The following is a 15264-nucleotide window of genomic DNA, read 5'->3' on the forward strand; positions in this document are numbered from 1 at the left end:
AACGATACAGTCACTGTGTGACCTCACCCACTTGCCGGTCCTGGTGTCCTATGTTGGCATCCACAGTCGAATAAGACAAACGCTATCAGTGTCTTACCGGGAGCAACCTCTCCCCTGATCTTCTGTTTGGAGCTGCTGCGTCTGTCCGGACGTCACGTATCGAGGGTCCACGTGATCCGCTTGCCCAATTATAAAAGCAGGTCCTGCTCTAGCGACTCCAACGAACTATCGGCTTCCTCGGGTTTCGATACACGGGATCTTGGCTGTCAAAGGTGTACTAGGGCAAGAGCGATACCAATAGACGGCCTCTGATAATTCTTGAGACAAAGTATAATTCATGCAAAAAAAAAGGGTTGCAGAGGCAGACTTCAATTAAAAGTCCAAAATTTGTTATAAAAATAAGAGAAACATGCAAAGGTACCAACTGTGAAAACAAAGTATCACAGCAAAGAAAACGCTAACATGTTTCGGCACTAGGCCGTAATCATAGCTAAGTACATCTATCACATGACTTATATACACTGCATTAACCTCTTATTGGCTAAAAACATTTGCTGCTAACTCCTCATTAACAGAATTTAAAGGTATAGTAATATTAGTATCGCTTTTGCCTCTGTGTTAAAGAGCATGATTTATGATAGAAAATTAGCTGGCAATGTAAGCTATGCTTACAATATATTCCATTATAAATGGAATACTGGAAAGTGGAATACAATCAGACATATATACGCATAACTAAAACAAAGTTATATACAAAAAGTCTCTACTTTTTTTCAAACATCAAAATACTGCTTCAAGTGTGATGTAATCAGTGCAAGCGATGATTGTGCAGAAACGCTAGTTAGTAGCATTACAAGAGGGGAGGCATATTAGATTAACCAATCATTAAATAAACCAAAAGCTACTTATTGGAAATGTTAGATAGTGAATGGATATCCTAATCATAAATGCATTTTATATATGGGACCATTTGAAGACCGATGCAAATAAATAGTCACTCACAAAGAGACCAGATAGTGTCTAAGTTTAGTATATCATATATACACACACTATGTATTACATGTGCAATTATGTATCCTAAGCAGAGATATGGTATCAGTCTTCAAATGGTCCCATATATAAAATTAATTTATGATTAGGATATCCATTCACTATATAACATTTCCAATAAGTAGCTTTTGGGTTAGTCTAGTGAAAATAATAATCTTACCAAGAATACTTTATATAATGAAAAGCATTCCAATCCCCTTGAAATAAAGATATATAAAACTATTTCAATCATAGTTGCTCAATTTTTATAGTCTAAGAAAACAGCAAGATAAGCATTAAAAAATATTATGTCTGTCAAAGTATTATTATGGTGGTTTAGCTCTACCACATTTATAGATTTATAGTTGGGTTAGTTTAGGGAAAATAGTGATTGGCTTGCATAGTTTTGTAGTTCCACACTTTCAAAAGTAGATAAAAAGCTTAATATATCCCTACTCTCTTATGGCTCTTTCATATATCTTGATATTAAGAAATTGCCCCCAAAATTTAGAAATTTGTATCCATTCTTGGCATGGCAAAAGCATTGTATAATGTTGAAACCCAGACTTCTCCAGAAGGTATAAATGTGGATGTCTTTAGCAAAGTAGAGCAGCAAATAAATAAATTATTAACATCAAATTCTGAATCTAGGGAATATCGTTTGATTTAACTAATAATGATTTTATGCATATCTTTAAACAAGGCATTATGTTTATGAGCTTGTACAACACAATGGGGCCTATCTATCAAGCTCCGAATGGAGCAGTTATGAAGCAGCGGTCACAAAGACCGCTGCTCCATAACCTGTCCGCCTGCTCTGAGCAAGCAGACAGACATCGCCGGAATTCAACCCGATCGGGTTGATTGACACCCCCCTGCTGGCAGCCGATTGGCCGCGAGTCTGCAGGGGGCGGTGTTGCACCAGCAGCTCTTGTGAGCTGCTGGTGCAATGCTGAATACGGAGAGCGTATTGCTCTCTGTATTCAGCGAGGTCTGGCGGACCTGATCGGCACTGTCGGATTAGGTCCGCCAGACTTTGTTAAATAGGGGCCAATGGCTTTGAATGGGGATGGGATAGAGTTAAAGCAGCCAAATCCTTGCACACATAAGGGTAGGTAAAAGGGTGAATGTCATATAACGTACCGCCAGTCCTGGCAGGTCACTGAAGAAGTTGCAACTATGAAACGTGTCTGACCTTGTTTCCTTGCTGGCGTGTATGCCTTTTAGTGTATTTCTAATAAAGGAGCTTTTTATCTTAAGCTACAGGACTGGCGGTACGTTATTTGACATTCACCCTTTTACCTACCCTTATGTGTGCAAGGATTTGGCTGCTCTAAAGTTGTTTTCTTGAGGGAAGAAGGTGAAGTTCCCTGTACATATCCCCTTTTGCACCAGTCGAACCGGAACCCTTGTTCAAGCTACAGCTCCCGTCGGGAGCGCTGAGGAAGTGAGACAGAGCGGTGCTGCAGAGGCAGTGAAGACACAGCACGGCACACAGAGGTGAATGGAATCGCAAACATACTGAGCGCTTGCTTACGGATTTCGGCATGGGACAGAGTTAAACATTGGTTACATTTTTTTCAGAAATTGATTTTATTCTATCTCCCCATGGTATAAATTAATAACATTAGAAGGACATTCTGATTTTGAATACTTGGCTGGGGAAATGGGACACCCTTGATAAAGAGATCCGTTAAAAGGGTAGAGTGAACTATACTATCATTCAAATGGAGATAATCACACTTAAAGCTTTTATAAAAAAATATAACCCTAAGAAAGGGGTTGTGGGGGGAACCAGAAATTTGACAAGTCAGCAAAGTAGTTTTCCAGCAGCAGATTTACTACATCTTATGTGGGACTGTCCTAAAATAAAACAAATTTAGACTAAAATACTGGCTAAGAAATCCTAAATATATCAATCTTAGCTGCAAAAAATATTATTTCTCCAACATAGGTGTGTCCGGTCCACGGCGTCATCCTTACTTGTGGGATATTCTCTTCCCCAACAGGAAATGGCAAATAGCCCAGCAAAGCTGGTCACATGATCCCTCCTAGGCTCCGCCTTCCCCAGTCATTCTCTTTGCCGTTGTACAGGCAACATCTCCACGGAGATGGCTTAGAGTTTTTTAGTGTTTAACTGTAGTTTTTATTATTCAATCAAGAGTTTGTTATTTTAAAATAGTGCTGGTATGTACTATTTACTCTGAAACAGAAAAGAGATTAAGATTTCTGTTTGTAAGAGGAAAATGATTTTAGCAACCGTTACTAAAATCGATGGCTGTTCCACACAGGACTGTTGAGAGGAATTAACTTCAGTTGGGGGAACAGTGAGCAGACTTTTGCTGCTTGAGGTATGACACATTCTAACAAGACGATGTAATGCTGGAAGCTGTCATTTTCCCTATGGGATCCGGTAAGCCATTTTATTACAGACAGTAAATAAGGGCTTCACAAGGGCTTTTTAAGACTGTAGACATTTTCTGGGCTAAATCGATTTATATATAAACATATTTTATACTCCATAGCCTTGAGGAATTATTTTAATCTTGGGAATTTTGTAAAATAACCGGCAGGCACTGTATTGGACACCTTATTCTCTAGGGGCTTTCCCTAATCATAGGCAGAGTCTCATTTTCGCGCCTGTATTGCGCACTTGTTTTTGAGAAGCATGACATGCAGATGCATGTGTGAGGAGCTCTGATACATAGAAAAGACTTTCTGAAGGCGTCATTTGGTATCGTATTCCCCTTTGGGCTTGGTTGGGTCTCAGCAAAGCAGATACCAGGGACTGTAAAGGGGTTAAATATAAAAACGGCTCCGGTTCCGTTATTTTAAGGGTTAAAGCTTCCAAATTTGGTGTGCAATACTTTTAAGGCTTTAAGACACTGTGGTGAAATTTTGGTGAACAATTCCTTCATACTTTTTCGCAATTGCAGTAATAAAGTGTGTTCAGTTTAAAATTTAAAGTGACAGTAACGGTTTTATTTTAAAACTTTTTTTGTACTTTGTTATCAAGTTTATGCCTGTTTAACATGTCTGAACTACCAGATAGACTGTGTTCTGAATGTGGGGAAGCCAAGGTCCCTTCTCATTTAAATAGATGTGATTTATGTGACACAAAATTTAGAGAAAATGATGCCCAAGATGATTCCTCAAGTGAGGGGAGTAAGCATGGTACTGCATCATCCCCTCCTTCGTCTACACCAGTCTTGCCCACACAAGAGGCCCCTAGTACATCTAGCGCGCCAATACTCCTTACTATGCAACAATTAACGGCTGTAATGGATAATTCTATCAAAAACATTTTAGCCAAAATGCCCACTTATCAGCGAAAGCGCGACTGCTCTGTTTTAGAAAATACTGAAGAGCATGAGGACGCTGATGATATTGTTTCTGAAGGGCCCCTACACCAGTCTGAGGGGGCCAGGGAGGTTTTGTCTGAGGGAGAAATTTCAGATTCAGGGAAAATTTCTCAACAAGCTGAACCTGATGTGATTACATTTAAATTTAAGTTGGAACATCTCCGCGCTCTGCTTAAGGAGGTGTTATCCACTCTGGATGATTGTGAGAATTTGGTCATCCCAGAGAAACTATGTAAAATGGACAAGTTCCTAGAGGTCCCGGGGCCCCCCGAAGCTTTTCCTATACCCAAGCGGGTGGCGGACATTGTAAATAAAGAATGGGAAAGGCCCGGTATACCTTTCGTCCCTCCCCCCATATTTAAAAAATTGTTTCCTATGGTCGACCCCAGAAAGGACTTATGGCAGACAGTCCCCAAGGTCGAGGGGGCGGTTTCTACTCTAAACAAACGCACCACTATACCCATAGAAGATAGTTGTGCTTTCAAAGATCCTATGGATAAAAAATTAGAAGGTTTGCTTAAAAAGATGTTTGTTCAGCAAGGTTACCTTCTACAACCAATTTCATGCATTGTCCCTGTCACTACAGCCGCGTGTTTCTGGTTCGATGAGCTAGAAAAGGCGATCACTAGTAATTCTCCTTCTTATGAGGAGATTATGGACAGAATCCGTGCTCTCAAATTGGCTAATTCTTTCACCCTAGACGCCACTTTGCAATTGGCTAGGTTAGCGGCGAAAAATTCTGGGTTTGCTATTGTGGCGCGCAGAGCGCTTTGGTTAAAATCTTGGTCAGCGGATGCGTCTTCCAAGAACAAATTGCTTAACATTCCTTTCAAGGGGAAAACGCTGTTTGGCCCTGACTTGAAAGAGATTATCTCTGATATCACTGGGGGCAAGGGCCACGCCCTTCCTCAGGATAGGTCTTTCAAGGCCAAAAATAAACCTAATTTTCGTCCCTTTCGTAGAAACGGACCAGCCCCAAGTGCTACGTCCTCTAAGCAAGAGGGTAATACTTCTCAAGCCAAGCCAGCCTGGAGACCAATGCAAGGCTGGAACAAGGGAAAGCAGGCCAAGAAACCTGCCACTGCTACCAAGACAGCATGAGATGTTGGCCCCCGATCCGGGACCGGATCTGGTGGGGGGCAGACTCTCTCTCTTCGCTCAGGCTTGGGCAAGAGATGTTCTGGATCCTTGGGCGCTAGAAATAGTCTCCCAAGGTTATCTTCTGGAATTCAAAGGGCTTCCCCCAAGGGGGAGGTTCCACAGGTCTCAATTGTCTTCAGACCACATAAAAAAACAGGCATTCTTACATTGTGTAGAAGACCTGTTAAAAATGGGAGTGATTCATCCTGTTCCATTAGGAGAACAAGGGATGGGGTTCTACTCCAATCTGTTCGTAGTTCCCAAAAAAGAGGGAACGTTCAGACCAATCTTAGATCTCAAGATCCTAAACAAGTTTCTCAAGGTTCCATCGTTCAAAATGGAAACCATTCGAACAATTCTTCCTTCCATCCAGGAAGGTCAATTCATGACCACGGTGGATTTAAAGGATGCGTATCTACATATTCCTATCCACAGGGAACATCATCGGTTCCTAAGGTTCGCATTCCTGGACAAGCATTACCAGTTCGTGGCACTTCCGTTCGGATTAGCCACTGCTCCAAGGATTTTCACAAAGGTACTAGGGTCCCTTCTAGCGGTGCTAAGACCAAGGGGCATTGCAGTAGTACCTTACTTGGACGACATTCTGATTCAAGCGTCGTCCCTTCCTCTAGCAAAGGCTCACACGGACATTGTCCTGGCCTTTCTCAGATCTCACGGATGGAAAGTGAACGTAGAAAAGAGTTCTCTATCTCCGTCAACGAGGGTTCCCTTCTTGGGAACAATAATAGACTCCTTAGAAATGAGGATTTTTCTGACAGAGGCCAGAAAAACAAAACTTCTAAACTCTTGTCAAATACTTCATTCCGTTCCTCTTCCTTCCATAGCGCAGTGCATGGAAGTAATAGGTTTGATGGTAGCGGCAATGGACATAGTTCCTTTTGCGCGCATTCATCTAAGACCATTACAACTGTGCATGCTCAGTCAGTGGAATGGGGACTATACAGACTTGTCTCCGACGATACAGGGCGCGGTCTGGGGACCCCTGAAAGCTCAGGGTCTTTGGTCTCGGGAAGAATCTCTTCTACCGATAAATATTCTGGAACTGAGAGCGATACTCAATGCTCTCAAGGCTTGGCCTCAGCTAGCAAAGGCCAAGTTCATACGGTTTCAATCAGACAACATGACGACTGTTGCGTACATCAACCATCAGGGGGGAACAAGGAGTTCCCTGGCGATGGAAGAAGTGACCAAAATCATTCAATGGGCGGAGACTCACTCCTGCCACTTGTCTGCAATCCACATCCCAGGAGTGGAAAATTGGGAAGCGGATTTTCTGAGTCGTCAGACATTACATCCGGGGGAGTGGGAACTCCATCCGGAAATCTTTGCCCACATTACTCAACTGTGGGGCATTCCAGACATGGATCTGATGGCCTCTCGTCAGAACTTCAAGGTTCCTTGCTACGGGTCCAGATCCAGGGATCCCAAGGCGACTCTAGTAGATGCACTAGTAGCACCTTGGACCTTCAAACTAGCTTATGTATTCCCGCCGTTTCCTCTCATCCCCAGGCTGGTAGCCAGGATCAATCAGGAGAGGGCATCGGTGATCTTGATAGCTCCTGCGTGGCCACGCAGGACTTGGTATGCAGACCTGGTGAATATGTCATCGGCTCCACCATGGAAGCTACCTTTGAGACGAGACCTTCTTGTTCAGGGTCCGTTCGAACATCCGAATCTGGTTTCACTCCAACTGACTGCTTGGAGATTGAACGCTTGATCTTATCAAAGCGAGGGTTCTCAGATTCTGTTATTGATACTCTTGTTCAGGCCAGAAAGCCTGTAACTAGAAAAATTTACCACAAAGTATGGAAAAAATATATCTGTTGGTGTGAATCTAAAGGATTCCCTTGGGACAAGGTAAAAATTCCTAAGATTCTATCCTTTCTTCAAGAAGGATTGGAGAAAGGATTATCTGCAAGTTCCTTTAAGGGACAGATTTCTGCCTTGTCTGTGTTACTTCACAAAAAGCTGGCAGCTGTGCCAGATTTTCAAGCCTTTGTTCAGGCTCTGGTTAGAATCAAGCCTGTTTACAAACCTTTGACTCCTCCTTGGAGTCTCAATTTAGTTCTTTCAGTTCTTCAGGGGGTTCCGTTTGAACCCTTACATTCCGTTGATATTAAGTTATTATCTTGGAAAGTTTTGTTTTTGGTTGCAATTTCTTCTGCTAGAAGAGTTTCAGAATTATCTGCTCTGCAGTGTTCTCCTCCTTATCTGGTGTTCCATGCAGATAAGGTGGTTCTACGTACTAAACCTGGTTTTCTTCCGAAAGTTGTTTCTAACAAAAACATTAACCAGGAGATAGTCGTGCCTTCTTTGTGTCCGAATCCAGTTTCAAAGAAGGAACGTTTGTTGCACAATTTGGATGTTGTTCGCGCTCTAAAATTCTATTTAGATGCTACAAAGGATTTTAGACAAACATCTTCCTTGTTTGTTGTTTATTCTGGTAAAAGGAGAGGTCAAAAAGCAACTTCTACCTCTCTCTCTTTTTGGATTAAAAGCATCATCAGATTGGCTTATGAGACTGCCGGACGGCAGCCTCCTGAAAGAATCACAGCTCATTCCACTAGGGCTGTGGCTTCCACATGGGCCTTCAAGAACGAGGCTTCTGTTGATCAGATATGTAAGGCAGCGACTTGGTCTTCACTGCACACTTTTACCAAATTTTACAAGTTTGATACTTTTGCTTCTTCTGAGGCTATTTTTGGGAGAAAGGTTTTGCAAGTCGTGGTGCCTTCCATCTAGGTGACCTGATTTGCTCCCTCCCTTCATCCGTGTCCTAAAGCTTTGGTATTGGTTCCCACAAGTAAGGATGACGCCGTGGACCGGACACACCTATGTTGGAGAAAACAGAATTTATGTTTAACTGATAAATTACTTTCTCCAACGGTGTGTCCGGTCCACGGCCCGCCCTGGTTTTTTAATCAGGTCTGATAATTTATTTTCTTTAACTACAGTCACCACGGTATCATATGATTTCTCCTATGCAAATATTCCTCCTTTACGTCGGTCGAATGACTGGGGAAGGCGGAGCCTAGGAGGGATCATGTGACCAGCTTTGCTGGGCTCTTTGCCATTTCCTGTTGGGGAAGAGAATATCCCACAAGTAAGGATGACGCCGTGGACCGGACACACCGTTGGAGAAAGTAATTTATCAGGTAAACATAAATTCTGTTTTAAAAAAAAATGGGAAATATACAGGAGCAGAAATTTGGAGATTGGTTAAATGTTATTTAAAAAACTAATAATTATTGAACAATACAACACTATTATGATGTTTTATTAGAGAAATATTGTATTTGTTGTAAGGGGGTTGAGAGGACTTATTTTCCCTTTCTCGCCTCTTCTTTTTATTTTATTTTTTCTATATGCATATAAATATACAGTATATATAAAATGAAGTAGCAGGTATTTTGGATAAGATTGGCTTTAGCTTGTTACATAATATATTTTTATTGTATAGAAACACCTATGTCACATTTAGATAAATATATCCGATAGAACATGTTGGAGTTAGTGTTTTTCTGATATGAACATTTTCAGAGTGATATATATAGGTATTTATTTAAATCTATTCTGATATAGTTTTTTTTTTTTTAACTTTCATGTCAATTTAGATTTTTTTTTTTACCTAGCGCTCATTTACAAATATATCATCAGAACAGTAGCTGCTTATAGACAAATAGGATTTGCCACTAAAATCCAAAATGAAGGTAATACAAAAGGTTTGTCAATGCACATTGAAAGATAGATTTAACCCTGGTGCTGAACCAAAAATGGGCCGGCTCCTAAGCTTACATTCCTGATTTTTAAATAAAGATACCAAGAAAACGAAGAAAAATTGATAATAGGAGTAAATTAGAAAGTTGCTTAAAATTGCCTGCTCTATCTGAATTGTGAAATACAAAATGTGGGTTTCATATCCCTTTAAATAGATTGAGAGGTAAAAGCCATACACAGTCATGTCTGGAAATCTCTGATACATACAACATTCAAATTAACACATAAAGGGACAGTCTACACCATCATTTTTTTTTTTAAAAGATAGATGATTCCTTTTATTACCCATTCCCTAGTTTTGCATAACCAACACAGTTATATAAATACACTTTTTACCTCTGTGATACTCTTGTATCTAAGCCTCTGCAAACTGCCCCCTTATTTCAGTTATTTTGATATACATGCATTTTAGCCAATCAATGCTGGCTCCTAGGAACTCCACGTGCGTGAGCAAAGTGTTATCTATATGACACACACGAACTAACACCCTCTAGTGGTGAAAAACTGTCAAAATGCCCTGAGAGAAGAGGCGGCCTTCAAGGGCTTAGAAATTAGCACATGAACCTCCTAGGTTTAGCTTTCAACTAATAATACCAAGAGAACAAAGCAAAATTGGTGATGAAAGTAAATGGGAAAAGTGTTTAAAATGACATTCTCTATCTGAATAATGAAAGTTTATTTTGGACTAGACTGTCCCTTTAAGACTTCTTCTCTTTTTTGTGAATATATTTCAGTGATGATGCATGCAGTTTAAATCTATCTTCCAGTGCACTTTCACAAACCTTTTGTATTAATGTCAATTCGGATGTTTAAGAAATATCTGTAACCATTTTGTTTGATCTATACTACAAATAAATAAAGATTTAAAATATATATACTGTATATACTACAAAAAAGTCAGTCTGAGGTCAATGCTATGTGAATGTGTTGAATGTTAATACATGAAGAGCGACTGAAAAACAACAGAAATGTTACTGTCTAGTAATCTACTTTAATTTGTAAATTATTAAAAGCAACCTGGAGGAAAATTGTGTATCTTTTAAATCTAAAAATATGTCTGGTTTTGTCTTGTTTTTAAGTAGATCAGTGGCAACATAAAGTAACTTATCTTACAATAATGGGGAAAGCGTGAAACCTGTTATACTTATTTTCATTGGAAAGTTATTGGTTTCCTTCAGCAAAGAAAGTTCAAGTTCATCGGATCAGATGCAGAGTTAGAGCAGAGCTGTGTTGGTTAGATCTGGGGAACAACTAGGTGCAGCCTGCATTCCTGAGAGGTCTCAGAGTGTAGAATGTGCTGCTGGACTTGTGAAGTTGTAGGTTCTATATTTGCTGTACACAGATGACAGATAAATTATTAAACTAAAATTGTAAAAGTTCATTTTGTGAGGTTGCTGGACTAGCAAGGAAAACATAGAGACCTTCCCTAACAAAAATAGTAGGGGACTGATTCCTCTTACTGTCTCTGACAAACATTTTTAAAATTCATATGGTTATATGCTGGTCTTCTACCATCTACGCATTTTACTTCATTGCATATAGTAGATACATATATACTAATTGTGTTATGGTGGCAAAGCTGTTGAACTTGATAAACTAGCATTAAAATATTATAACTATTGATATGTTTTTCCTATGAGAATCATTTGCTCTGAATGGAGTGCTACTTAGTGGCTTTATATAAAATTCCATTAACGTATACAAAATATATGTAAGAAACTTTGATAAATCCTTGTTGCAGCTTATGCATTTTCCGAAATCATACAAATAAAGCCAGTTATGTGCTGTTAATCATTACTTCTTTGTTCAGTGTGGTGCAACATTGCTGTCTTTAACTTAACAATGAGCAATGTGCCAAGTTATTTGCATCACAAGATCTCGTTACCTCAGACATATTTATCAAGGTCGTTATTAATTTAGTTCATTAAGCAGTTATTTTCAAGCAGACAGAATTCAGTTCTAGGGATATAAAACCTCTCTTAAAAGGGACATAATAGTAATGTGAGGGGGCATTATTTATTTATTTATTTATTTGCATCCTTGCAAATGTGTCAAACACATAGTTAAAGTCGGCTCTAGCAATACACGGAGACCTAGCAGAATATATCTTGTAAGCCGATGACAAAAGGCATATATATGTAGTCATTAATCATCAGCTAGCACACAGTAGTATATTGCTGCTCCTGAGCGTACCTAGGTATGCTTTTTAAACTAAGGACACCAAGAGAACAAAGTACAGTTGATAATAAAAGTAAATTGAAAAGGTGCTTAAAATTATGAAAGTTTAATTTTGAGTTTCATGTCCATTTAATTTGCTGTCACCTTACTTTATTTTTTAAGTGTGTGTAGTTGCCTGATAAGCCATCCAGGAGCAGCATATGTGCATAGCTGCCATTCATTGGTCTATGTCCATGTCAGTCTGTGATTTTTCTTTTTTTGCTCTGGATTGGACATTAACCACTTGCTGGGGTAAAACACAGTAGTGTAATAGTAAAATTTCATGTCACTTTATTACATTATGTATTAAAGGACCACTCAATGCAGTACAATTACATAATAAACAAGTACGTTGATTTAACACCTACTCTGAATTTCAAAGAAGCAGTAGATTTTTTTTTTTTTTCTGACAAATTTAATTTTTTCTCCCATTATTCGACCCCCTGTATCATGTGACAGGCATCAGCCAATAACAAACCTTGATATGTATACCCTGTGAGCTTGTGCGCATGCTCAGTAGGATCTTGTTCCCCAGAATGTGTGAATATAAAAAGACTGTGCAAAATTTGATAATGGAAGTAAATTGGAAAGTGTCTTAAAACTGCATGTTCTATCTGAATCATAAGTTTATTTTGCCTTGAGTGTCCCTTTAAGTGTTTGTTTACATTAAGTGTTAGTGCCATGAAGTATGAAGAATGTTACATATGATTTTCTGTTTTTAATACCCAATTATCAATGTTACTTTTTATTTTTAGATCTCAGAAAACGTTGCCTTTTCACGAACATCCACCGTGGAACTTCAGAAACAATTTGATGACTACAAGGAAAAACACCGCAGAGATGTTTCCGAACTGCAGAGGCAGTTAAAAGACAAAACATTGGAACTAGAAAAATCACACCAGACTACCAAAAAGCTACAAGATGAGGTAATATTAGTTTGTGGCTTCAAAGTTGTGTACAATTATCTGATGCAGAGAATGAACAAATGTTGAATGTATTTGTTCTGTTGATGATCTGTGTAATCACATTGAGTCTTCAAGGGTAATAAGTGTACATGTTAGGCAAATTATACCATACTCTAATTCAACTGTATAGTCACTAATACTACTCTATCAATACTCGATATTTGTGATCATTGCCTGGGCTAATAGGTCTTTAATTAAACTACCTACAATTCTTTGTAAGTGGTATGAGTGACATTTTTTTTTTTTTTTGTTAAGTATTTTTATTGAGGTATAACAGATCATACATTGAATCGTAATACGTGGTCAAGAACATATCACACTTAGACATATTTCCAACATAACATGTTATATAGAAACCTGACCTTTAGCTAAAAACCATAACCTCGTCAAATTTTCAGTTTTACGGGAGAAATACATAAAAAGAGAAAAGGAAAGAAGAAAAAGAAAGAAGAGAAGAAAAGAATTGTCATTTAGATCATGGAACTCAGACTTCAAGTTTCTCGTATACCCTGTTATCGCAAGCCATCGGACTTCAATATCTATTTAATTATCATATTTGTTATATATATAATCTTCCCAAATAAAGAGAATCTCATGAAAGAAGTCTATGCGTTGTGATTTCATGTAGTGGTATTCCTCTAGTTGAATAGTCTTGTGCATTGTGTCAATCCACTGAGCAATGTTTGGGGTTGAGGGTTGTTTCCAATATTTTGCTATTAGGGTCTTAGCGCTATTGGAAGCAATTTGAAGTATGGACAAATGTGTTGCCAATAGTCTCCTGGGAGGTTTATTTAGGAGCCAGACTAATGGGTCCTGCGGGATAGTGATTCCCAGCATCTTCTCCGTTTGGTTTATAACATCTCTCCAGAAGGGGGAAATGTTTGGGCATAACCACCATATATGTCCCATAGTGCCTCTCCCTCTGTCGCAACGCCAGCATATGTCTGATCTTTGAGGATATAAGGTTTTTAAACGTGTAGGGGTATAATACCAACGATGCAGTATTTTAAAATTAATTTCTAATATTCTAGCTGATGTGGAAGCTTTCATTGTTCTTTTAAATATCATATGCTTCTCCTTTGGGGAGATACTAAGATTCAACTCCGATTCCCATTTTTGAATATAATGGTGTTCTAGGCCTAACGGTTCTTGTTGTAGCATGTGGTATATAATTGATAGAGTGTGTCTAATCGGTTGTGTAGACATGCATAGTTTCTCAAAATTGGTAGGTGATCTCAACAGATTATTTTTCCCTTTGTGGTTCTGAAGAAAAGAGTGTGCTTGCAAATAGAAAAACCAATTATTAAATAGATGTAGGTCATCTTCTAGGAGTTTCAACCTTGTGTGCATTTTGCCTCCCTCTGATAATACAAAGAACGGTAAGTTGCTCCGTTTGTCTAGGGGGTCTAATTTAGCAAGTCCCAATCCTGGAAGAAATTCTGAATTTCCAAGCAAGGGTGTCAATGGGGATGGTATAGAGGATAGCATGGGATATTTTACTAATAACCTATTCCACATTTTGTATGTCTCCTCTGTAATAAAATTACCCACCATTCTCAGACGGCTTTCAGAGCCATCCAGCCAACACAGAGAACCCAGATGAGAACACTGATGCATTTGGTGTTCAATCCGCACCCAAATTTTGTCAAGGTAATTAGTGTTCCAGTCTACTACCCGCTGTAAGAAGGTCACCTGTCTATATTTCTCTAGGTCCGGAACACCCAGACCCCCCGACTCTTTAGGGAGAGTCATTAACTTTCTATTAATTCTGGGGTGTTTCCTATCCCATATATAGTCATTAATTATTCTCTGTAGTGAGGGGATATAGGATGGAGGGAGGGGGATTGGTACCGTCTGGAAAACGTATAAAAGTCTGGGCAGTATATTCATAGTGATTGTGCTCATTCTCCCTAGCCAACTAAGGCGTTTAGATCTCCAAGAGCTTAAGTCTGCTACAATGTTCTTTTTAAGAGTTTCATAGTTAAGAGTTAATAAGTCAGCCTGATTATGTGACAGGAAAATCCCCAGATATTTAATGGAAGAGGATTGCCAGCGAAAGGGGCAAATTTGTTTTGTACGGTTAAGTTCTTCCTTAGACAAGTTAATGTTCATGATTTCGGATTTTGATTGATTAATTAAGAAGTTGGACACAATTCTGAAATCATGGAGTTCTTTCATTAGTTCAGGGATTGACTGGCTAGGTGATGACAATGTAAACAAGATGTCATCCGCGAATAGCGAAAGTTTATAGGTATGGTTCTGAAGGGTTAGACCGCAAATATTTTTATTTTCCCTTATTTTTATTGCCAATATTTCTATAGCGCATGCGAAAAGTAGGGGGATAAGGGACATCCCTGTCTGGTGCCATTTTTAATATAGAAGGGGGCTGAGAGATCTCCATTTACCAGAATGCGCGCGCTTGGGTCATTATATAATGCAAAGTTTTTCCCTAAAATACCCTTGCCAAATCCGAATCTTTCTAAAATGTGGTGCAGAAACGTCCAATCTACCCGATCGAACGCTTTCTCAGCGTCTGTGGATACCATCACTATTTGTGAATCAGAAGAAAGTGCATGTTGGATTAAATGAAGGGAACAAATTGTGTTATCTTTGGCCTCCCTATTTATAACAAAACCAACTTGGTCCCCATGTATCAAGTAGGGCATGATAGGGCCTAATCTATTTGCAAGTATCTTAGCAAAGATCTTTGAATCGTTATTTAGTAAAGAGATCGGTCGGTAATTCGTAACCAT

At 39.2% G+C, this 15264-nt stretch overlaps 1 protein-coding gene across 1 annotated transcript in view; it reads left to right on the forward strand.

The window, feature by feature from the left end:
* CGNL1 (cingulin like 1) overlaps positions 1-15264 on the forward strand; it is a 309913-nt gene that overhangs the window by 124780 nt on the left and 169869 nt on the right. The window contains 1 exon segment of the mRNA XM_053717518.1: positions 12302-12472. Coding sequence (XP_053573493.1) covers positions 12302-12472 — 171 coding nt within the window.

The sequence above is a fragment of the Bombina bombina genome, chromosome 6 (assembly GCF_027579735.1).
Source record: "Bombina bombina isolate aBomBom1 chromosome 6, aBomBom1.pri, whole genome shotgun sequence".
In the NCBI taxonomy this organism is placed as follows: Eukaryota; Metazoa; Chordata; class Amphibia; order Anura; family Bombinatoridae; genus Bombina; species Bombina bombina.